We start from the raw sequence: 25,552 nt of genomic DNA on the forward strand, positions 1-25,552 counted from the left end.
TCAGTAGTATGAAGTGATGTGGTCATCTACACTATATCAGCAGTTTATACAATGTTTGTATTAGGAAACACTTTTGGATAACTTTGAGCTCTGTATCTCCTTGCCAATACTCAAAAATGGCATGAAACTGTTTCAACAAGCCTTGCCTCTTGTTCAGCATAGGAACATCGACAACAATAATATACAAGGATAATATTTCAATACTGCCATACTGATACAACTTGGCTCAAACTGCTAGCAAAGATCAAAATGGCTATGGCTTCATGTTGGACAATATTTCAATACTGTCATACTGATACAACTTGGCTCAAACTGCTAGCAAAGATCAAAATGCCTATGGCTTCATGTTGGCAAAAAGAATACTCTTAAATGCAATCTGAGATCAGTAATTATGCTATGACAAGAATGGAGCGCCATTTCTAGGACTCAGCCTATGAACTTCTCTAAGTGGCAAACAGGACAGGATAGAATTGTTGGTGAGGGATGTAAGGTTACTCAGACTGTACACGAACCTACAAAAAAATTGTGTACAGCTATATTTACAGAAGGGATAAGAGAGCTTCTCAGCAACTGAACTGAACTTTGCCACAAGCTGACAATGAAGAGATCAATATCATCTTGAGTAGTAAGCCCGGTACTTGATGAAATAGTTGTATATTCATTTGCTGAACGGTAGCTGCTTTGCTCCACTATCTACAGCATCTCTCCATATTCTATACCTCACACCTAGCTTATCGTAAGACACTGGCAGGTTCCATATATTGGCTCCATTGAGCATGCGATCCTGCTGCCCAAGTACAAGCCGTAGGTCTTCATTTAAAACCTGTACAAAATTTTACAAAGAAGAAAGAAAAATGTTAGAACATATCTTTCATTGACTAATAACTTCCATAAGTTGTTAATGTAATCACCGCCATTGACAAAGTTCAGGAGAGAATCTAACCTGCTCAGCAAAATGTCTCCAAACATATTGCATGAAGGGGATGTGTTTCAGAAGGGGAGCAAAATCCAGTGACATTCTATATAATAACCGTGTCTTGTTTCGTGATGCAGGTAAGCAAACGTGAAGTTGATGAAGGTGCGTAGAACACTGCTTGGTGCTCTGACCCTCCAATTTACCTGGCTTTGAGATTCCAATGGTGGATAAAACCATACAAGGTGGTCTAAATTCCATGTCTATTGGATACGGATCCCAATATCCTTCCAGACCAGATGCAGGAGTCAAAAACTTTACCAAGCTGAAATAAAAATAAAAAGGCAAATTATAAGTACATAGACCTTCATATACTACACAATTGAAAGCACTTTTTATCAAGTTTTCCCGAAAACCATATGAAAATAAATAGAAAACAATCCACTCTTTTAATAACTATTGATTTATTGCTATGACCATAACTACCTTGGGACACTCCATCCTTTAGCAAAGGTTGATGTATGAGTGAAAGGAGCATGTGCAAGATCCAAAAGATTGTCTAAAAGTAGTCCATGTTCCACCGGAAGTTCCATAACTATCTGCAGTTTCAGTGAAAAAAGTTGTAAGGCAAAATACTCAAACATGTGTTGTAAGATAAACAAATGAAAATCTAACGTTAGTGATTTCGAACCTCTGCATGGATTTGAAATCCAGAAGGTGGTAGCAAAGAAGGAAGGGTAGCTGCAGGTGGATCATTTCCTGGCCAAATCCATATCATTCCTTCTTTCTCAAAGCAGGGCAGTGCTTTGATCTTTACATTCAGTAATTTTGTTGATGGCATTTTCTCACACTTCCCGTCAGTGGAATACTCCCATCCTAAATTCATTAAATAAAACATCAAACTTAGTGTCACCTATTTCATGTCCTCTACAAACTCATTTGAATGTTGTGTCCATATTCCAAATATGAACTCTAAAGAATGGTAAGATTCAAATTTAACTCACCGTGATAAGGGCATTGGATTCGACCTTCATTCACTGAGCCAAGATCAAGGGGGCAGGCTCGATGTGCACATGTATTCCGGACACATCCAGGTTTTCCATCATTCCCACGGAAAATCACCCACGGTTTCTCAAAGCAATCAATTGGTAACTGAAACAATAAAGTATATGGCCATCAGATAGGTGAACCAGAAGATTTAATAGATGACCAATTGGGCCTCTTTTCATTTTTGGCCCGTCGGCCAAATATATAAAACCTATACACTGATTATGTATATTATATCTATACTTTGTGTATATAATATGTATATTATATGCATATTTATACTTAATATACAAGACCTATACATTTGTTGGCTATTATTCTTTTGAGCGGTTCAAAAATGTAATTATCCATATTAAAGTCACATCCCTATCTGAATTTCCTTATCATAATTCTTTTCTATCTCATAAAGTAGGAGAGAGGATACTATAGCATGTTGATTGGTTTTGGCATCATAATTTTGCATCTAAATGGTTTTGTGTGTTGAACCAAATGTTTTCTTTCTTTTATGCAAGTGAGACTATTGCAGATATGAGATAATTTACTCACCATGGTGTCATCCTTAAGATCTGCGGAGAAAGCAACAGGATACCAGAAGTTCTTCAAATGGGAACTGTAATCTTGCACAGGACCTGACACATTCAGGGTTCTTCGAGGTTGCTTGCTTTTAACAGTATCTAATAATCCTGTTGACGTGCTGGCAGAGGAAGACGTGTAACCTGATTCTTCTGTGCTTCTCTCTTGCAGAAGCCTATCGTTAACCAACTCTTCCATGTAAGCTAGCTTATCTAAAGCAGTAGAAACCCGGGCCTCAGATATGTGGACCTGTTTGTATTGGTACTTCAGATGTAGAAATTTATTCTTATGAAAAATAAGCAAGATCCTAGAACTGTTTTTCTATATAACTTCCCGTTTATTTTTAACAAGACTTGTTTCAATAAGTTTGACATATCAAAGGGAAATGGAAACCAGAAAATGCAATTTGTAAAAAATAGTCACTATCTTAAATAGGTCAGAATTTTCCATACCTGGTTGTGAGCCTGAGAAAGTTCATCTTGCAACTCTGCAAGTTCCTTCTTCATGGTTCCAATAGATTTGTAATCACGTGCTAGAGGGTTTAATACTTCCACAACCTAGCTACATAATATTCACTGATCAGAACACATCGTAGAATACGATGAAGACTAGGAAAATTTGAAACGACTCTAAGGAAGTCACACTAGATAAAAAGGGAACTCCACATTAGATCAACCATGTACCTTTTCGTGTAGGAGCATTATAGTAAGTACATCTTGGCGAGCTCGCCAATCACAGTACTGTAGATCATATCTAGCAACTTCTAAAGCTTGATTCACATCCAAGAACTTGCCTTCTTTACATTGTGGAACTTTAGTCCTGGGATCTTCCACATTAAAGAGTGTCAACCAGGAATCTTTCTTATCTGGAATCCCCCCTCCCTCCTCCCCATACACTGCAAATACTCCAAAGCTCCCTCTGACAAACTGATAGTGAACAAGATGCATATTCAGAAGCCAGTCAACAATTATTGCTCACACATAGAAAATGCAAGTTATGTATGGATCTCCATTCTAATATACTCCCTCCGTCCCAATTTATGTGACACTCTTTCCTTTTTAGTCAATCCTAAAAAAAATGACATCTTTCTATGGTTAGTAACAATTTAACGTTAAACATTTCCATTTTACCCTTAATGAGAGGACTTCCGGCCACAAAAATTTATATGGCTCGTTTTAGACCACAAGTTTCAAAAGTCTTTATTTACTCTTAAACTCTGTGCCCAATCAAATAGTTCGCATAAATTGGCACATAGGGAGTAGCATAAACAATAGCCTAAAAGAGTACTTGATTACACGACAATCAAATCAATTTCAACTATAGTGAAGAATCAAAGCCACCAGAGTGCAGCAAGCTTTATTGGCTAACTCAGCAACCTATGCAACAAATCTTACCATCCACAAGATCACTACTCAAAATTAATCCACTTTAGCATAACATACTTCAAATTACCAGCTAGTGACCATTCAGAGTTCACTAAATGCAAAATATCATGATCCTTAGTGTTTTAAAGTCTCTATATAGATAACCAACATCAAGAAACTGAATTTTGTTTTCCTTTTTCTACTTTTTTACTACAATTTCAAAAGGGTCTCCACAAACAAGCTTAATTAAGACAAAGAAGCAAGCTTTTCAATGTTTTGCAAAAATATCCAAAATAAATCAAGAAAAGGGTACCTTTCTAGTAGTATAAGACTTGGTAGAGCGGCACAAAGAGAAAGGAAGAGAAATAGCAGTAGCAGTAGCAATGGCTGTCATGGCAAAAATATTTTTTTTTTGTATTCCTTCTGTCCGCCTATTTATTTAAGAAACATGCTGTAAACAACATTGGAAAGAGATTTTTCTGTTTTTCTAAGGTTTTCTTGATAAGAGGTTGTTGTTCTGTGCAATCTCCACTGACCTGCCATGGATTGCCATGTGGAAATAAGTGGGCTCCATCTCATTCACACGTGGCACTTTCCATTTCCACATGATTTATTTATATTTACTACTAATGCCATTTCCAAAAGAGGTATCTTGACCTTCTCTCTGTATACGTTGAAGGTGCCAGCATGGATGCTGGGAGATATCTCACTCTTATCTCTTTGATTTTTTTTCCTGAAAATCTTCCTGTTTTAGTGAACAGTCCTACTTTATGTGTGGCTGAAAAAATTTAAAGTTTTACTTCTTTGGATCTTTTGGGTTTGGAAACAATGTTGCCTTCACATTTTGAATGAGACACTACGCTTTATTTATTTGTCTTAATGAATCATTTAAATGTCATTTGTTTTTTGGTTTTTGGTCGGTCACGATCACGTCTGAATAGGCCTGAACAATTCAAATTTTATAGAGAGTTTTAATATCATTAAGACGTTCGTTTAAAAATTAATGTGAAAAACTGAATATAACCATTTATTACTATTATATTTATTACTATCACCGACCACTTAGCTTCATCACCACCACACCTCCACATCCTGCCACGATCAGCCACCTCCACAACCATCAAACATTATTACTGCAACCACCACAAACTCTACTATATGATTACCAACAACAACCATCACCAACTCCCTTCACCAATCACTATTAGTCACTGCGATGATCCTCTATCACCATTTCTATCGCACGATCACCATCACTAACCACCTTCACCACTAGTCACCTTCATTGTCTACCTATATCACCAACTTCTATCATAAAACCATCATTGTCGCCAACCACCACCTCACATTCATCACCCCTAGTCACCACTAACACAATCACCATCAACCACCACTGTACAACCCTATCATTGATCTCCTTCATACAACCACGACCATCACTAGCTACCATCATAAAACTATCATTGTGACCACTACCACCTCCAACTATCGCCACTAGCTTTTAGAGTGCAATTGATCAAAGAATAATTTATAAAACATCAAATATAATTTATTATTATTTTTTCATAACTAATATAGAAATTTTATGCTTTCAGGCTGGCCTAACGGGTTAAAGTTAGGTGTCATCAAAGCTTAGGCACATTAGGTCATGAATATATGATTATGTAATTATATATCCCAGTCCCCAAAGGGATGCAACAGCAAAAATAGTATACCCCACAAGGTAAGAAAGATATACTACGTAGATACCCTATTAGTAGTATTTGTCAATATTTTTCCCTAAATAGGTATGAAACGTAGCAATAATATTTTTCAAATATATACATACCCTATTAGTAGTATTTGTCAATATTTTTCCCTAAATAGGTATGAAACGTAGCAATAATATTTTTCAAATACGTACATACCCTATTAGTAGTATTTGTCAATATTTTTCCCTAAATAGGTATGAAACGTAGTAATAATATTTTTCAAAATAGATATTTACATGTAACTATTTTTGCCACATGGACATTCCCATTAATTTTCCTGTAAAACAATATCAAATTATGATATAAAATTATATCCATATTACTTTTACTGAACAAATATCAACCGAATGTCGTAATTGTATTTTATGGCAGAATTATTTTCCTACTTCCAATTACTAAAAGACCCCTTAAGTTCTCTTTCAAAAAACAAAATTGAAGATGAGAAAGAGTTTTATTAGTTTTATACTAAGTTCTCATTTCCAACTACAACTAAATCTGATCCTCTAACTAAAAGTGGGAGTAGTGTTCATCCCACGAAAAAATAGCCTCAATAACCTCTCCTACTTCATAACCTAACTAAACAAACCAACAAGATTATTTTCTCAAGGGGATAGTTATTTTTGCTCAAAAATGTGGTTAACAGGGAAAGGAAGCTAGAAATGGATATAAGAATCTGCTGAAAGGGATTAAATAAAGAGGGAGAACAGCCAAAGCAGTGTAAATTCAAGGTGTCTAATGCTATTTGAAGCTTCTGAACATTTTCATAACTATGAAGCAAACAGTTTGCTTATCAAACAGAATTTGGTCAGCCATGTATCTGATAAACTTGATGGCCAGCAAAACTATGTTCCAGCTTCTGAACATTCTTCCTCTATTTATTTATCCTCATTAACTTTTAGTGACGTGAGTGCATTCTTACTCCGAGAAAACAATTTCCCGAAACCATTTTTGCCTTTGGCAGTGGTTGCCTGAGTAGTGGATGAAGTAGATGATGAAGCTGAAGATGCTGAAGATTCCCCTTCATTTCCATTAGTAGAATGATTTGCATTCTCTTCCTCGACCTTGGAAGGATCAGAATCGCGTTTTGGGGTAAATGTCTCATTTACGCGCAACTTCCATAGTTCTCCTCCTGCTTTAGCAACAACTGATTCTCCACCAGGAAGATTTGCAGTGTCTATCAGGAAATCTTCCAGAGTGGCAAGGGATTGTAGCTGTTTCCCGAGCGATGCAATTGTTTTCTGGCATTCTGCAAGCTTGTCAGCAGCAACTGCTAAATCCTCCTGCAAATGAGAAAGTTCACATACAGTAACCAATTTTCATCGACGTGTATAGACACAGGAATGACAAACAACACAAGATAGGTTGAGAGAAAGAGCTACCTGTTTTATTTTCATTTCACCATTTGAACCAGAAGTTTGCTGAAGCTCAACTTCCTGGGATCTTTTCCTCAGCTCGTTTTCCAATTCATGACACTTGGCTTCCATGTCTGATGACAAGGATTTTTCTCTTTCAACTTGCGTCTTCAAAGAATCAATATTCACAGACATGGTCCGTGCTTCTACCTCCATGCCATAGAGTTGAAACTCAAGCAACTCTTTTGACTCATTCACCACATCTAGCTCCTTTTGCAGCTCCTCCATCCTGGTTTTAGTTTCCTCAAGCTGCACAGAGGACACCTTAAGTGCATCTTGACTCTCGGTTAAAGCATTCCCCAGTTCAGCTTTCTCTGCTTCGATCTTCTCCAGCTTTTGTTCTAATTCAGCCACCCTTTGTGAAATGGAATCATATTCTGCTGCCAAAGGGTTCACAACATTGGGGGAATCATGAGGAACGGCATCAGATGTAACTGAAGGTGTCTTGTTTGCAGTTTCAGATAATGCAGCAAGTTGCTCCATCTCCAAAAAATCATCCATCATATCAATTTCTATTGAACAGGCAGGTAGAGTTTTAGGCATGACCTTTTCATTCTTAAATTGATCAAGCTCAGCAATGAGTGCTGAAGCCCATGAATTTGAGCAACTTGGTTCATATTCTCTTGTTTCCAGTTTACTCATCTTGAGGCCATCGTTGTCGACTGTATTTAACCGCTCTCCGCTGTCAGACTGACTATCTGTGACGGAGTCCACATAGAAAGAGGAAACAGCAGAGGAGCGTTGATCATTGAATGGGGAAGATTTGCGAGCCATGGCCTGTAGCTTTCGACACTCAGCTTCAAGTTTGGTCACCTTTTTTATGCTTTCCAGCTGCTGCTTGCTAGCAGATTCTGCTGCTTGAGTGCTCAAATCCCTCTCGATTGTCCTAATTCCCAACACTTCTGAACAAGTCAGAAGCTCAATTTTGAGAGCTGTGTTCTCCTTCTCTAGACACTTAAGCCTGACAAGGGTATCAGGATCAGTAGAAGTAGGCGCCGTTTCAGCTTTATTACCAGCCTCCACTTGTATCTGGAGCTTAAGTAGCTGTTTCTCAAGTGCAGTTTTTTCAGATTCCCATTCATTTTTCTCTGCTGTAGTATCTTGAATTCTTTTCCCTTGCTCATCTCTAGCTTGTCTTAACTGCCTGACGCATTCCTTAAGTGCACCATCAAGATGGCTAACACGAACTTCTAAAGTCAAGTTCTGCTGAACAGCTGCATCTAGTTGTTGCTTTAGAACTCCAACTTCATTTTCTGCCTTTTCCCAGCCTATCAAGATGATAAAAAAGAATACAGGAAATTATCAGACCAAAAATCATTCTTTCTTGGAAGGTGATAGAAGAAGCATACTTCCACAAAATTGTTTCAGCACGTGAAACACATACAGAAAAAGGGGTGTACATAAAAGAGAAAGTGAAGAGACAAATGCTAGCTCCCGTTCTGACATGAATATTTTTTCCTTTTTTCCCGAAAAAAAAAAAAAGAGAAGGAATTTCTAAACACTGTTTGGTTATACATTGTACTGATATTTTGAAAAGAAGTAAGAAGATGAATTTCAAGTTTGAAAAATTGGTTTTTCCAAGTTAAATGCATGTCCAAACACAACTTCAACTTCCAAATACTCTTTTTAAACTTTTTTTCAAATATCACATCACATTTTTTTAATGTCCAAATGCCTACTTAGATTGCAAATTTGCAATCACAGCTGAGGAAGAAAGGGAGTGGAAGAAGATACCTGCAATAGCTTCTTCAGCAACTTTAGCATGCTGCTTAACTAAATCTTCTTTGGCGCTAACATTAACAAGAGCAGCTGATAATTTCTCTGTCAAACATCTCAAGCTTTCATTGGATTCATCATCAATGGTTGCAGCTTTTGAGGTTACCTCTGGTGACTGCTTCTCATGGTCAGCAAATTCTTTTATTGCATCCTGCTTCAATGAAAGGAATAGAACAGGTGATCCTTTTTGTCGAAAACCAAAGTAATACAATAGCTAAAAATGATAAAGGCTTTCTTAAAAAGAAAACTAAATTACACAGAGTTGCTCCTCTGGCAGCTAGTCACTAAAGGAATATATTGAATGGTTTGGCGCCCAATTAATATGATCTGAAATACTCAATCCTATCACAACCATCTCTTTTATGTTGCTTTTTGCCTCAGAGATCTGAGAATTGTGAATTAACTACAATCTTGGATTGGACACTTGATTTAATAAAACCTTCAACTCTTAAAAAAACTAATTCCTAAGATTCATGAAACAGCAAAATAGAATATACCATCTTAATTTTATAGAAACAACCTCTCTACAATGGTAGAGGTAAGGTCTGCATTCATTCTACCCTCCCCGGACCCCATTTTGTGGGATTTCACTGGGTATATTGTTGTTGTTGTTGTTGTAATAAATCCCTTCTATGAGGAACTTAGGTGTTCTATAAAGTCATGGAACAGAATTCAGCCCAAGCACTTTAAAAGCTGGAAATTTATACTAATCCAATCTTTAGGTAATGGTGAAACTTTAACATCTGGTAATAGATAAGAGCTAGGGAGAAGGGCACTGATAATCCGCAAGCAATTGTACAATTCATTTATGAGAAGTTGTTCCAAGTAAGGGATAAAGTTTGTCTTCCCATTTAAAGAACATATTCAACTAACAGTTGAGAAGACTCTCAACATACAAGCTATCATTCCAAGACATCTCGTTTAAAATGTAAGGGAGAAACCATTTCCATGACCACATTAACATCAGGTTTACATGCAAATTACATCCATGAATCACATGTTCTCTTATAATTCTTGCTCTTTTCCTGGGCTATTTCAGGAGTTGCAAGATATAAAAGGATACCACATATACTCAGAAAGCACAAAACTATATTCCCACTTGAATACCAATAGGGAAAGCCTAATAATGATCAAAATAAAGACCAACGAACTTCCAAATATTTCAGAAATCAAAGCTGGTATTTGCAAGTACAAAGCAAATACAGAGACGAACAACATATTTAGCTCAACCATTATCAATTTAAAAAATCAGGGTACAAGTGAAGATAAGCAGTTTATTTTTTCCAAGCATGTGATATCAGATAATTCCATATCACCACAACTCACTGAAAGACCAAAAAAGAAACCTCTTTCTGTTTTTGCCATTTACCTGCTCATCAGAGTATCTCTCTGAATATGAAGACAAAGAACCAGAACTCTCGGTTTCACCAGGGCTCTTATCGGAAGGTCTCCTCTTCCACAACCATTTCCTCTTTTCCATCTCAACAACCATTTAATCTCCTAAATGCTCATAGCACCAATGTCCACCTGCATACAATTGAGACCCTCAATCAATAACAACACAAAGACACATTAGCCAACAAACACCAATCCAAAAATGCAAAGAAACAAATAATATACATATGCCCAAGAGAGAAAGAACAAGTTGTCCAAACACATTGTCATTTAACAACAACTAAGCTTGGCTTCACATTCTTTAGACTTTCCTTCTAATCCACTCAACTAGCCGTCTAAACTCAAGAATAAGCATTTTGAACTATACAACAACAACAACAACAACAACAACAACCCAGTGAAATCCCACAACGTGGGGTCTGGGGAGGGTAGAGTATACGCAGACCTTACTCCTACCAAGGTAGGATGGCTGTTTCCGAGAGACCCTCGACTCAATAAAAACATAAAAAGAGGTCAGATACGACTAAGAGATTCAAAGCGAAGCATTTTGAACTATAGATAAAACAAAAACCAAACTTTACCATTACTCTAAAGCAAACCATCAAAATCCTCCAAAATTCAAAACCAAACCCCACTCAAAACTATCAATGGCAGACCAAAGTAACATTTCCTTTGCAATACAAAATGACCTCACCTTAAAAAACACAAGCAAAAAAAAAAAAAAAAAAAACAAGATCCATTGCTAGTCCATTTCAGTTTATTGTCTCCAAGATCAAATACAAACAGGTTACATAAATCTACTGTTTCAACCCAAAATGAAAAAGAAATAAAATCCACATACATTAGTGTAAAGCCATAAGGGAAACCAATAACAAGAATTGGAGTTTGTGGGAATTCAAGATTGGTGAAGCAATAAACAAAACAAAGCAAGTCAAATATATGTGCTGTGAATTGTCAGAGAACAACAAGTACACTCAATTATATCCAAAACCAAGACCTCTATATTCATTCAAATCCTTTTTTTAATGTATGCTGTTTTTTATTTTATTTTTTATTTTTTTGTGGGTTTGAAATGAAGTGGAGAATTTTGAAATAGGAAGTGGGACCCAGGAGGGGGAGCGCATGTGATATGCTGAAATGGAACAAACGGAAGAATGAGACTTTTTGGAAACACTTTTTCAGCTTTCTTAATGCTCTTCTGTTTTTTTCCTTTTTCGTCCTTTTTTTTTAGGGTAGGTGGGGTACTCTTGGTTTGTTTGAAAATTTAAAGATTAATATTCAATTCCCGCGCAGGAAAGACGAAAGTTATTTTTTTATTATTATTATATTATGAGGCCGTTTGGATTAGCTTATAAGTTGCCTACAAGCTGTTTTCAGTTTTTTTGAGTGTTTGGCTGATCAACTTAAAACTATTTTGTGCATAAAATAAGCCCAAAAAAAATAATTGGGCCTTTTGGCTTAGCTTATCTAAAGCAGCTTATAAGCAAAAAAAAAAAAAAGTTAGCCTAACCCAACTTTTTTTTTTTGGCTTATAAGCTGCTTATTTTAAGCCCATCAAAACAGGCTCCATATGAAGTGATTCAATATCTAGAAGTGGAGTATTAAATTACCATATGGTAGTTGTGAAGAGAGGCAGTAAATTGAGACACCTGACTAATGTTTTTTCTGTTTGTTAGTACCAGAACTTCGATGGTTCCTCCTATGCTGCTCGGAATTCAAAATATTGCCACACTCGTGTCGGAATAGTAGTACAATTTTTGAAGATTACATACGCACCCTGCGACATTTTTGAAGAGTTCGAGCAACATAAGTTTCCTCTTATTATGCTTGTCTTGTATTTTTATATAATAAAAAAAAAGGTTGAACACATAATTCCTTTGAATTTGTCATTAAATTTTATTTAGACACTTATGATTCGTTCCGTCACCTGGACATATGATAAATAATTTTATTAGACACTTTCAACTAAAGTATTAGAAATATTTCTACCCGTACTATGGCTTCATTGCGAGATGTGGAAGATTCTTCTTCTGCTTCAATTGATGTCTCCTACATTGTAGTCTACCAATATGTAAATTTGACTTGTTCGGACATTGCATTTGCTGTCAATTCCGCTAGTCGATCCGTGAGTTCATTCTCTCAATCTTTCTGATTTTGTGAAGCATTAAAAAAAAAAAAAGAATAGGACAACTGGGTATATAAAACATTCCGCGTTAGCAGGATTTGGGAAGAGTCGCACCCTAAGGGATGCGATATAAATAACTTATCCTAAAGCAAACATTAGTGCTGGTTCGGCTCAAATATGCTGTGAAGCGTATTCTACAAAAATATGGTCTCTTGTGATATTTCCGGTTCGGACCTTTATCTCTTGAAATTGGAAAAGTAACATCCACAATATCTTTAGCAAGCGTATTAGCCATGACACAATATTCTGCTTCAATAATTGGATATTCATGTGATTCTCTTGGAACTTTCTCTTGTTTTTCCGTGATTGGTGCTCCTGATCTCTATATTCATGTTCAGTATTAATTATCACTTTTACAGGGACGGATTAGTGTATAAGTTTTGGGTTCATCCGAACTCGAAACTTTGACTCAAAATTTATATCTCAACTAGTTAACTTGTCCGTGCTTCGCGCGGTTAGACACATATTTTATAAATTTTCTTGACAAAAAGAGATACAAAAATATATAATAGAAATCTTAAAAAATAGACATACTATAAAAGACATCCATATATAAATTATTGAAAGATAAAATCAAATGTGTAAGAATATATTAAATCAGCGAAGGATGTGAATAACCTTTTTCTATTTGTGTCTTTAATCATATAAAAAATAAAAAAAAATAAAAAATATATCCATTAAACGTCAAACCAAGAAAAATTATGTCTTGTTATCTTTAAGTGAAGTAGAAGATTAGTTTTTCTACTTGCCATAATTGTGATATATTAATTATGGCTAACATAATAATTATTATTGTTATAATTAAATCGTATTTATCTATTTATTTATTATTATTATTGTCTAACATATTTCAACCTTTTAAAAATATTTCAGTTAATTTTTCTTTCAAAACCCAAATAAAGAACCATACATCAGTAGCTGCACTAAATCACAAACAATGAAACTACATTTTATTGTTATCCATCAAAATCGAGAAAAAATAAATAACCGTTCTATCACTGTTGGCAGGATTAGTCGCTTGTTGGCAGACTAACCGCGACAATAACTGTGTCCTTAGATTTATTTGAAATTGCGAACAAATATCACTCGCATTATCGAGCGTATGAATTATATAGTTTAATTTCTAAAGAGTTGAGCAAACTTCGGCAATAGAATTATTTCTGAAAATATCTAACCTAGTTATAAAGTTTGTTATAATAGTAAAAAGTTTGTTATTGGTTCATTAATTGGGAAAATTAAAAATGATGAGAGAGTTTAAGCTTGTGAAAAACTTTAACTAAAAGAATATATACATTAACCTAAAAATTATCAACAATCTTTGCGTCTCTTTTGTAAACATCCAAATGTCCTAAACATAATGAAACAAAAAAGAAGAAAATAACATCAATTCAAAATTATAATTATGATCAGTAAAATGCGCCATTTCAATGAATCACCAAAAAAATAAAAATAAAAAGTAAATAAAATTGCATCCACCAAATAAGAGAATTAGAAGAAAACAAACCGCATTCGAAGACAATTATTATCAGCAACAAACTAACATATCTTTATTATCCTAAAAGAAAATTAGAGTATATAACTTACATCAAAATAATAATATTCTAAGCTAAAAATTACGAAAAGACAAAAGATACGAAAAAAAGAAGATTCCAAACGTGGCGTAAAATCAATATTTTGTCTCTGAACAACTTATTATCACCTTCATATCATATTAATAAATAATGAGTTAGCAACAGATTTCTAAACATTTGCCTGATAAAAATCATTCATTTAAATATATTTGCAGTATATAGTCGGATGGATCATTTTCCTTACCTTACTGAATTAGGATTCGTAGAAGATATGATCAGCTCACGTGTAAGCCTGCTTACGTTCCATCACGAATGAATAAAAGTTCATTGCAAAAAAGTTCTACCGACTTTGAACACCTCTTAATAGAGGGATTTATGTACCCATTTACAACAAAATTTATTTACACCCATAATGCATATAATACAAAAAGACATCGGAAAGGGTAACGTTAGGGAAATCAAAGGCCAGAGATAATTGGCAGGATAAATGCATAGGTATTAAAGATCCAGTATTAGTACTATCATTTATTATTAGTATTAAATTATAGGAAAGGAGAAAAGTTATCAAGACAATGAGTTATTTCTCTTGACAGAATTTGAATTCGTGCATGCATAGATATTAATAAATATTAACAAATGCTAATTACAGGGTAATAAATGCTATTATTAGTATTATGAGAATTAAGATATTCATTGTCACAATAAAATAAATAAGAAATAGGGAGAAAAACTCAAAAAAATGAGAAAAAAGATAAATGTCAATGGAAGCCATAGATAGGTGTCACATAGGATTGTTTATGCCTAGCTTTATATTATATATAGATTTTTGGATTTACTAAACACAAATAATATTTTCAAATTCAATAATTAAAATATTGTAATAAAATTCTAAATCTTGAATACACTTTTGCTAGTAACACATTGGGCAGTGTTGATTTTCACGTTTCTATACTGTCACACCGCTGGCCTACTGAAAACGACAGCTTGTGGAATTTTGAGTCAGCGTACCGTTTTAGAGGTCCTTGTCACAATCTCCACGTTCAATGAAGAATCAATTGAGGGTACACATTTAGATATACGTGTTACCCATATGCCTAATACTTTGTGGTCTTGCGAAATCCTCTGGTTTACAGATTAAACTTGAACTCGAACCATCATGCTATCTTTCTGATTCAAGAATTTACAAAATATTTAAATTATAGTCTTACAAGATATTGTTTAAACTATTCGTGTAATTTACCATATTACACCACTTACATGTTATTATATATTATCGATCAATGCTAGTATTAAATAGAGTTTCCTGTAATTACGAGTAATTTCGTTTTGTAATGATTTTTACATTGCCAGTTTTTACTCTGTGCAGAAAACCCCACCCCATCCCACCCAAAAGAAGCGGTTAAAAAGATTACGACTAAAGTAATGAAGACTGCCCAACCATGTAAATTCAATCAAAGTACGACGAACACACGAAAAATGGACACAAGTATGAAGTAACCTATGCATTATCAGCACTTCTCGTTCAGAATAACTACAGCTGCAAACTAACGCAGATTTTACAATCAAGAACATAGAGCATATTAAAGATAATCAAGCATATTTAACATGAACAAACACGATTAAGAAAAAAAAAAAAAAAACATTGTCAGGATCATTGACAAAAGGCAAATTGATGCAGGATACGGTCTGTAACAGGCAGACACATATGTACGACGTTAATTTTCCAGGACAGTGTTCTAAAATCACATTTACCCGTTTCTCTTTAGAATAAGGTTAGCACTAATATGGAAACGCACTAAGATAGTACAAATAAGCACAGCTGCAAGAGAGAATGCCTAGTTAGATTTTACTAGTTACAGCATGTCGTTCCTATTTCTACATATTACAAGTTGAAAGACGTCAATATTTTACCAGTTGAGAAGCAAGAAGTAACAGCAGCCAGCAAACAGGTGTCAAATCCCAGTAACAACTAGCTTAAAAACCAGTAAGGCGGCATACAATAGACCCTTGTGATCCGGCCCTTCCCCAGACCCCGTGCATAGCGGGAGCTTAGTGCACCGGCCTGCCCTTTTAAACAGGGTGAAGACGTCACTGGCAATCAAATCTTCTACTAAACTAGAGTCAAATTGTGCTATAAAAACATCAAACTAATTTAGCTTCTTGACTAAAAAGTTGAATTCCTCTCCTCCCTGTTTCTCAGTAACTTGTAGGGGTTCATCCGGAGCAGTAGTTTTAACTCAAATAATAGATTTCAAACCTAGTATAACCAGACAGGCTATAGTAGAATTTCGAACACAAACTAGAGTTTAAATCCTGAATCCGCCTTTGGTAACTTGTGATCTCTAAGTCCTACCTCTTCTCCACAACTATGGAGAAGTAATTCTATAACCAAACAAGGGCTTAAGAGAAATGTTGATGCTTTCTTATTCAGGAATCAGAAAAAGGCTTAATGTGCAGAATTCACCTACCTCTCCTCATTTTCTCTAAAATGAGTCTACCAACCCTACATTTTCTCTAAAATGAGTCTACCAACCCTAACTTACAATGGGAAAATCTTAAAGAACCTTAACACGAGCCCCACCATTGGAGATGAAATTGGTTCTCTAAAACATTTCCTTAACATTTATAATCAAAGAGGGATTAAAAAAGCTATATGTAGCTCCATGCAGTATAAGTTCAAATCTAACAGCAAGAAGATCAAAAAGACGCAAAGAAGACAGATAACTTCAAGGGAATATCATCTCTGTCCAAAGACATGTAATTTCAATAATATATGATACCTCCAACTCTTAAGTTTATGAAGAAAACTTTGTTGAAGCTGGTCCCTTAATTTTTTTTTTTCTGCATCTTCATTATAACAAGGTATTGTGCGAAGCGTAAGAATAGACAATGCAAAACCAGATACACAGATATCAATGGTCATACATGAGGGTTAGAATTACAATTCACACAACAACAAAAAAAAATAGAAAATCACAAAATTAATTCACAATTTGGGAGCAATAAATAGTAAACCCGACAATCTTCAAGTGAAAAATACACTACACAAAAATTCCACATCCTTCCTCTTTAATCTAATAGGGGAAAACTCCCTCACCTGGTCATCCACAACACATGAGGATTATAATGGAAGTGAGATCGCGTACTTCATAGACAAATACAAGAAAACTGCAATCGGAAAACTAGCAAAAGGGTCCAACGAGCAAGCAGAAGATGAACTTCCACTTGGTCCACCTGAAGGTGGAAACGCTATGACTGAGCCAGATTGGGGCACCACAGGAGAATGTGGACCATTCATGGGAGCACCACCAGATTCAGAAGGTGAAGGGGCAGGAGCAAACATTAAGTCTGGGCCCACTGATGTAGGTGGGGCAACAAGTGGAGGAAATTGCTGGGGTCCTGAAAAAAAAAAGTTGATTGCAGAATAATGAAATTGGGAAAAACATTTGTTGTGTTAAGCAAAAGAAACAAAAGAACATTTGTTGCACAGTCTAGTGAAATGAACTGCTGAAAAGATGTCATAACAAGCCACAAGTATGTTTCGCAGATGGAGTTCTAAATTTTAAATGAAATGCCTCAGCACCTAATATAACTGACTGACTTATAAGTTGTCTTTCATGCGGCATATTATAATATTCGTATAGAAATTTGTAGCATAATGCATGTGCTGCACAGATTTGTGTTTGGTCTCTATATTTCATAAAACACCAAATAAAAAGGATTATCAATTGAATATTTACCAGGGCATCGAGGTTGAAGAGATGAGGATAATCTGCATCCAGCACAAGACATACAAAGTGTTAAAAGGCCATAAGCAGCAGAAATCAGAGACCATAATAGCTAAGCAATTAAGAGCAGAAAATTGAAGTACGATGCTCACGTAGTAATGATGGTTCCATTAATAAGGCCACCGTAATTGCAAGAAGTCACATTGCAACCACCGCCAGTCTGTTGTACAGTAACATTTCCGAGCATGAGATTGCTGTTCTTGCACTGCATGCTTGAGCAAGAAACTGCTAAGGAAGCTGGCGTGCAGTACAAACTGCAAAACAACCAGCAATATCATGATCACAGCTTCCAAAAGACATGGATAACTGCAAAAGAAATTGTGACTTACTTCCGATTCCCTGGTCCACAACTGCATTGCACACAGTGGCCAGCTGTAATAGCATAGCTCCCGTTCGCAACAGATAAGGCATAATCTGAGGCAGCTCTCGAGAAGCTAGATGCACACGCTGCAGAGAGAAGAAACAGCATCTATCATTATCAAACATCTATCATCAAAGAAATCTAGTAGCTTACTGCAATGCTGCTGCTAAGTTAACATAATTTAAGTTATATCCTTGTTTACAAACACTAAAATATTATGGCAGAGCATTGTTATGGAGTCTCTTATAAAGCAGTTCCAACCAGAGTACTCAAGAAGAATTAAGAACACAAAACAATGAAAACTCAGAAGAAGAAATACTTCTGAACTATAAAAAATGGAAAGAGTATCTGTCTGATTTAACCAGAAACGATATATTACTCAATTGAGAAAGGTTATATCCAATCTACGAATAAGGATTCATGTTCACACCTAAAATGGACAAGAAAAACTCTCAACATGCTACTCTAGGCTTATGCTACTGTAACATGTCTTTTCAAGAACTTTAAGTATTTCACTTACATCTTGTGTCAAGAAGAAGAGAAAAGAGTGTTACAGGTGACACTCAACTGCTGACCTAGAATTATGAAGTCTAACCACACCGGTCATTCTAAGCAGTTCTCACCAAGAATATCAAAGAAAGATCATGTCCTTTTAAGAGGAAAAAACGAAATTGCCCAAAAACATATCAAACTTGTATTCAGATTTGCTTTATAAGCCTTATCATAACATCAACTATTAAAAGAAACGTCAGTTATAACCATTAAACGTCAGTTATAACCATTGTCACTGATTGCTTTATTAGATTACAGAAGGGAAAAAAGGTAGACACAAAGAAGGGTTCTTATGTAGGACATGAAATCTTTTTTAGTTCAAATCAGTGTTATCAAAGGCTTTAAGCCCTACCCGCAAGGGTGGCTCAGTTGGTTGAGCATGGGGCTTTCATAATGGAGGTCTCAGGTTCGAAACCCCCTGCCTACGACAGCAAGGGATTTGCCTTTTGGGTCGAGCTGGTCGCACGGAGCTTGCCTAGTGCGGGTTACCCCTCCAGTGTGGTTTGCGAGCTATTGCACAGGAGCTGGGTTTATCCTGTGCGCACCCAACAAAGGGTAGCGGCTGCAGGTTCCCATGTCATCAAAAAAAAAAAAGGCGTTAAGCCCTGAACCAAGGCGTAAATCTTGTTGAGCGCTTCGCCTAGCTCAGCAGGCGCTTCAATGTTGTCATTAAGGCTCTAAGGCATGCTTTTTCCTTGCCAATGAGCATAACAGTGAAGAAACGACACTAAGCAATTGATATTTCACTTTATCGTATTTTTCTCCAATTACTTTGCCTATATATTTGTTATTCATGCTTATAATTATTAGTCTTGGACTATACATACATATTTGTATTTTTTCCTCCATTTGCGCCTTTCATCATTAAAGCTCACACTTTATTTTGACTTTTCACCTAAAGGCCCAACGGACCTTAGAATTTTTTTGCACTTTTCGTCTTTGATAACACTGGTTCAAATTACATCCTATATATTCATTAGAAGGTTATAGGGAACCTTCTTTCATATGTACAACATCCACAAACCCACATTGAACATATTTTCCAATAGCATGACATGCATGCCTCCTTCACCAAATTGGCCCTTCAAAAGTTGAGTTCCAAGAAGCTACATTAAATGTAGATGCACATGCTTCATAATATGTTTCCAACCCATTCAAAATTACTTATATAGCTTGAATAATCCAAGTTTCTTTCAAACCGTTCGGCCATGAGAATTATTCACTTTTTTCCGGAAAAACTTTTCACTTTATTTCAAAATCAGTGTTTGGTTATAAAATTTCCAAATCCAACTTGGAATTGGATTCCAAATTTAGAAAAGTGCTCCAAAACCTGTCCTCCAACTCCATCTTCATAAGTTCCAAATAAAGTGCTCTCTTCTCTCCTTTGCAAAAAGTATAACCAAACACAATTCTAACTTCACAAGTTCCAAATAAAGTGAAAAATATTTGGAAGTTATGGCCAAACGCCTACTAAGTATCTGAAGATCCAATTAAGCACAGATACACATACAATATACATAAAGTTGAATATTATAGATGGAAATCAAACAGTTTGACCCCCTACATAGCATAAACACACACACACAAAAACAGAAAAACAAAGGGAAAAAGAGTGGGTTGCTCACCAGACAAGGGAATGGAAAGAATGTCACCCTCCTTAATAGAAGGACCACCCAATGCATTAACATTCATAAGGTCAGTAAGAGTGGTAGAATACCTAGCAGCAAGCCCTGCAAGAGTATCCACAGGTCTAACAACATATGACATATAAATAGCAGGAAGATTATTATCAGTCCCATTAAAGCAAGTGCAAGGAAGTGGAATCCAAAGATTAGTCCCAACATTTAACACTGAAGGGTCAGGACCAACAGCATTAGGATTCCCCTCCTTGATCTGGTCAGCAGAAACAAGACTACCATAGATAGTATCAGCAATTAAAGACAAAGTATCTGAAGGTCTACTCTTGTAATGAACAAAAGCAGACTTAAAGATCCCATCAACACAAGAGCATTTAACAGGTACTTTAAGGAAGAGTTTAGCTGGAAGTATGTGGTTTTCAACATCTGGATATGAGATGTCTATAGCATTTGTAGTTAGAAGAGAGATTGGGTCTGTTTCAAAAAGTGAAGCAACTTCAGAAACTTTAAGGTCAGTGTAAAGAGAGTAACCAAGAAGAGATGAACAAGTGTCAGAGTTGGAACATGGCTCGATGGTGGATTTTGAGGTTGTTGGATAGATGAAGTTCAAGCTCAACAGTAGGAACAAGAAATGTAGCATTTTTTCAAGATACCCTTTTTCCCTCTTACCTCACTACACTACTTTTCTTGGTTCCACAGCAAGAAGTTGCAGAAACACAACAACAACAACAACAACAACAAAAAGGATTCTTTTCTGTTTTAGTAGAAAAAATGGGAGGATTTGGGGTTTGAGAGAGTGAAGACAGTAAAGGGTTTTCTTGAATAGTGGGGTGGGGTGGTGACGAGGGGGTGGGGTAGCCTGGGGGGTGTTTTTTGGTAAGGGGAGAAAGGAAAGTATAGTTTTTATTTGAAAGAAAGTGAGGCAAAGTGAGGTTTGTAACGTGGGAAAAGCCAATGGTGGAGACAAAGGTGTAGCATAAAGTGTGCGCGGGTTAATCTAGACAGACATTAATCAGAATCTTGGTCCTTGGGTTTTCTTACCATTTCTTGCTTTGACTATTTTACCCTTCGTGTGTTTTGGTACTTATCACTTAGGGCTCGTTTGGCTGGGAATAAGCTATCCGCGGATTAATTATTTCGGGATTAATTATCTCATGATTGTTATCCCAACCAAAAATGGGATAACTCATCCCAAATTTAATTCCAGAATTAATTATTCCTTATCTCTCATACGAAACGAGCCCTTATACTTTCTCAATTTTTGTCTTACAAGGAAAAAGCACTCTCTCCGTCTCAATTTAAGTGTCTTAGTTTGATTATGTATGGAATTTAAGAAATAAAGAGTGACTTTTGAATTTTGTGGTTTTAAATTAAAAATGTGTATAATTTGAATCTTGTAGTTATAAACTCGTCATGAAGAATGTTTGAATTGTCAACTTATTATATATAAAAAGAGGTACTCGTTTTGAGACAAATAAAAAAAGAAAATAAGATACTTAAATGGAAACGGATGGACTAGTGTACAGCTTATGGTATTCCTTTCTTTGTTAGAAATCTGCATTCCATAACTTTTATGTATAAAAAATTAATGGAATGATATTTTGGATTATAATTAAATAAAGTCACAGAATACGTGATCTAGGGATGCTACTTCAGTCTTTCAAGGACTAATATTTTAGAGATCGCAATTTAAAATGAATTAACTTATTAAAAATCTTTCATGATCCAAATTAGATGATGGACTTAACTTCGTCAAGTTGGATCCTTATCAAAATTCTGGAGTTTAGATTTCATAGGGCTACATTGCTTCTAATTTTAAAATTTCCTAATATGAAGCTACATATATCAACAGTGCTTCTTAAGAAAAATATCACCCGTACGATTCATGGGGTGTAATCTAAGTGTATATCGCTATTTATCAAGTACATTATGAAATCTAACTTAGGTAACTCATGATCTCCCGTTAAAGTAATTCAATAAAATTAAACTAGTTCACCAACTAGATTGACCCCGAAGGATAAAGAGAAGGGTAAGTAGTGAATATTGACAAGTGACAACTTATGAGGACTTAATGCAATTATACAAGAAAGAGAGGGGCCACTTTGGGTAATCGAAGATCCACGCTGTAATCAATTGAAAAAAGAACACCTGAGAGCTCTTTGTGGCCCACTCCTTATTTACCGCGTTTGGTTTCCTTCGGTTCGGAATCTGCTAAGAATTTGGGGTCACTGAGTACCGGTTAGAGTTGTGTATGTATAAGTAACCAATGCCCTACTCAATTTAGTTTGATCATGTGTTCCTTCAGTTAATATTAGATATATTTTAAAAATTATATAATATACCGAGTTTAATCGGGTGACCATGTGCTCTCGTGATCCATTTTTAATGGGTAGATTCGCCCCTGGTATTAGTAATATATGTATTGATATCAGAGAATTGATGTGTTATTTTATGCAAAGTTTAGTTATTTATGTCTTAGTTATTTCACTCAATAATCATAGATTCCTTCATAATTATACATGTATTAGTTGTGCGGGTTTCTAAATTACAAACCAAACATCGTATAAATTTTATATATAAATAACTTACTTCCTAACCAGCTACCAAATGCGATATTCGTTAGTAATCTTGTTCAAACCCAGTAAATCGTAAACTGGAAAAGACATATATGTAAGAAAATATCTCAGACCACATAATTTATTGTGTGTTCTTAAGGCACATCATTCGATTAAAGCTGAAATCGAGCCGAGCTACGATAGCCGAGGGAGACTCTCTTCTAGAAGAAGTGTTTCTATGTATAAGCACACAAGTTTTGCTTTTCCTCACTAACTAGGAATAAAGTTCACTTGTAAAAAATAACTTTTTCAAATTGCAATTCCCTGTTTTCTATTTCTCAATATTTCCCAAATCAAAAAATTGCGTGGACTTCCCTTCATATGGACTAGTCTTTAATCTTTTCCCCTCAATTCGTTGGTCTTTAATTTTCGCAAGGCATAGGTTGGTTTCTATGAACCTATGCTTATTCGACCGAAGTTACATTGAATCTGTGCCTTGTCCGGCAAAGGTTCGTGAAAATGAAATTCTGCCTTAATTTCGCAACTATGCCTATAGGCATAGGTTCTATGTAGTTTCATAGAAACCTTTGTCGTGTCCGGCATAGTTTCTATGTAACTACATAGCGAATAGGTATAATTTCATAACAACTTATGCATTGCGATTTTTTTTTAACTCTGTTGGTGTAACAACCTGATATTTTACGAGTGAATTTTAGAGTTAACTCTTTAAGTATGGCTTACTTAAGTGGGTAAGTACAAATTACATGTGTATTTATATGTTTACAGTTAAGAGTCATTTATAAGTATAATAAGGTATGAGATGAATTATTAGTTTACTTGGTCAGAGGGTTAAAGGATTATTTAGTTAAGGGAAAATTTTTAATTATTAATAAATGGTAAGAGTAATGGGCTAAGCCCACCATCCCTGCTATTCACTTAATTGGCCTTAGAAATACATTTTTTTGCGCGGATTGCCCTTCTTTTGGGGTGGTCTTTAAATTTTGCCCTTTAAATTTGTGGTCTTTAAATTTTGCCCCTCATATTTGTGGTCTTTAAGTTTTGCCCTTTGCTTGGAAAGGTGGGCGAATACATGAAGTTCTGGGTTCGAACCCCCGCTCAGGCATAAAATAAAAAAATAATTTCGCCAGGCAGGACTGGGGGAGTGTATGCCGGATCCAGCATACAATCTTTACGGAAAAGCTAAAGTTATGCCGGATCCGGCATAACTAAAAGTCTGCCCTATAAGGCAGAATTTTTCCTAAGACATAGTTTAGTTAAGGTATAACAAAATTATGCCCCATAAGGCAAGAACTTTTCTTAAGGCATAAACTTTGCCTTATAAGGCAAAGTTTAAGTTATGCCTTAAGGAAAAGTTCCGCATTATGGGCATACTTTTAGTTATGTCTTTGGAGCACACTTTTTAGTTAAGGCATAACTAAAAATTTACCTTGAAAAGTAAAAAATAAAATAAAATATATATATATATATATATGCTTCAAGGCAAAGTCTGCCGGAGGGGGCAGACTTTTAGTTAAACACAACTAAAAGTCTGCCCCCTCCGACAGACTTCTAGTTAAACACAACTAAAAGTCTGCCGGAGGGGGCATAGCAAAATTTAAACTTTGTCTTATAAGGCAAACTTTTAGTTATGCCTTAAGTAAAACTTACACCTTATGGGGCATACTTTTAGTTATGTTTTATGGGGCACACTTTTAGTTAAGGCATTACTAAAAGTTTACCTTGAAAAGTTAAAAAAAAAATACGTATATATGTTTCAAGGCAAAGTCTGCCCCCTCCGGCAGATTTTTAGTTAAACATGACTAAAAGTCTGCCAGAGGGGGCAGAGCGAAATTTAAACTCTGCTTTACAAATTTTTTTAAAATTTTTGACTGAGCGGGGGTTCGAACCCGAAACCAATGGGTTTTAGCCGAATGGAAAAATTTAAAGACCACAAATATGAGGGGCAAAATTTAAATACCACCCCAAAAAAAGGGCAATTCTGCGAATTGCCCTTAGAAATATGTGGTGAATAGAGGAAACTATTCATTCTAGAGAGAAAAAGAAAAGTAAATGCTACGAGGGGAAAACAGGAAGCATCATACGAGAGAATTAGCATCGTGAGGGCGAGGAAGAGTAGAATTCCCAACAATCATATTCAGGTACTACACTTCATTCATTCCGAACAATCACATTCAGGTACTACACTTCATTCCTTCCATAGCTATGTTTCATTAATGGATCTAGAATGGGTAGTGCCTACAGTTAATTCCTTGTAGAATAATGCCAAAAAAAAAAAAAAAAAAACATCCTGAGGGGACAAAATGATTGCGGAAGCCATGAATGTGTTTATTGGGCTTTGGTAATAGAAATACTATTTAACAATGAACAATACCTTTTAGATTGCATTCTTTTTAAACTTAGGGAATTAGTTTGGCATCTGCAAATATTATTGAATTAGTATTATAAGGCATGGACCATATAACTCACGTATTGGGACATGAATGGTTAATGAAATTGGATCCCTATCATATCTTGCCGAGAAACGTTCTTAGAACAATTGAGTTTTTGACTATGTCGGTGATTAAAAGGGTTAGTTGACTAATAGCAGGACAGTTATCGGACTTTGAATCCGAGGTATTTTATAATAATAATGGGATTAGTTTTCCTAGACT

General features: G+C 35.6%; 3 protein-coding genes across 5 annotated transcripts; all 3 read right to left on the reverse strand.

Moving 5' to 3' along the window:
- Positions 1-167: 167 nt before the first annotated feature.
- On the reverse strand, positions 168-4,369 carry LOC132627004 (chlorophyllide a oxygenase, chloroplastic-like). Its single transcript, XM_060342050.1, has 9 exons — positions 4,211-4,369; positions 3,217-3,459; positions 2,986-3,090; positions 2,507-2,782; positions 1,918-2,065; positions 1,605-1,789; positions 1,400-1,512; positions 944-1,238; positions 168-823 (listed from the first exon to the last, which is right to left on the reverse strand). Exons 1-9 carry the CDS (start codon positions 4,289-4,291, stop codon positions 659-661), a joined length of 1,611 nt encoding a protein of 536 aa, XP_060198033.1. The 5' UTR covers positions 4,292-4,369; the 3' UTR covers positions 168-658.
- Positions 4,370-6,314: 1,945 nt separating this feature from the next.
- LOC132627005 (filament-like plant protein) lies at positions 6,315-11,380 on the reverse strand. Of its 3 annotated transcripts, none has more exons than XM_060342052.1 (5): positions 11,229-11,380; positions 10,206-10,363; positions 8,795-8,990; positions 7,028-8,328; positions 6,315-6,928 (listed from the first exon to the last, which is right to left on the reverse strand). In XM_060342052.1, the coding sequence occupies exons 2-5, from the start codon at positions 10,326-10,328 to the stop codon at positions 6,524-6,526; spliced, it is 2,025 nt and encodes a 674-aa protein (XP_060198035.1). In that variant the 5' UTR covers positions 10,329-10,363; positions 11,229-11,380; the 3' UTR covers positions 6,315-6,523. The 3 variants fall into 3 exon arrangements, with proteins under 3 accessions (XP_060198035.1, XP_060198034.1, XP_060198036.1); XM_060342051.1 differs by having other exon boundaries at positions 11,073-11,377; XM_060342053.1 differs by having other exon boundaries at positions 8,795-8,987; positions 11,073-11,375.
- A 5,490-nt stretch (positions 11,381-16,870) lies between these two features.
- LOC132627006 (lysM domain-containing GPI-anchored protein 1-like) lies at positions 16,871-21,247 on the reverse strand. The gene is made up of 5 exons (XM_060342054.1): positions 20,314-21,247; positions 18,105-18,222; positions 17,868-18,029; positions 17,728-17,759; positions 16,871-17,386 (listed from the first exon to the last, which is right to left on the reverse strand). Exons 1-5 carry the CDS (start codon positions 20,963-20,965, stop codon positions 17,109-17,111), a joined length of 1,242 nt encoding a protein of 413 aa, XP_060198037.1. The 5' UTR covers positions 20,966-21,247; the 3' UTR covers positions 16,871-17,108.
- Positions 21,248-25,552: the final 4,305 nt, after the last annotated feature.

This window comes from Lycium barbarum, chromosome 2 (assembly GCF_019175385.1).
Source record: "Lycium barbarum isolate Lr01 chromosome 2, ASM1917538v2, whole genome shotgun sequence".
Taxonomy (NCBI): Eukaryota; Viridiplantae; Streptophyta; class Magnoliopsida; order Solanales; family Solanaceae; genus Lycium; species Lycium barbarum.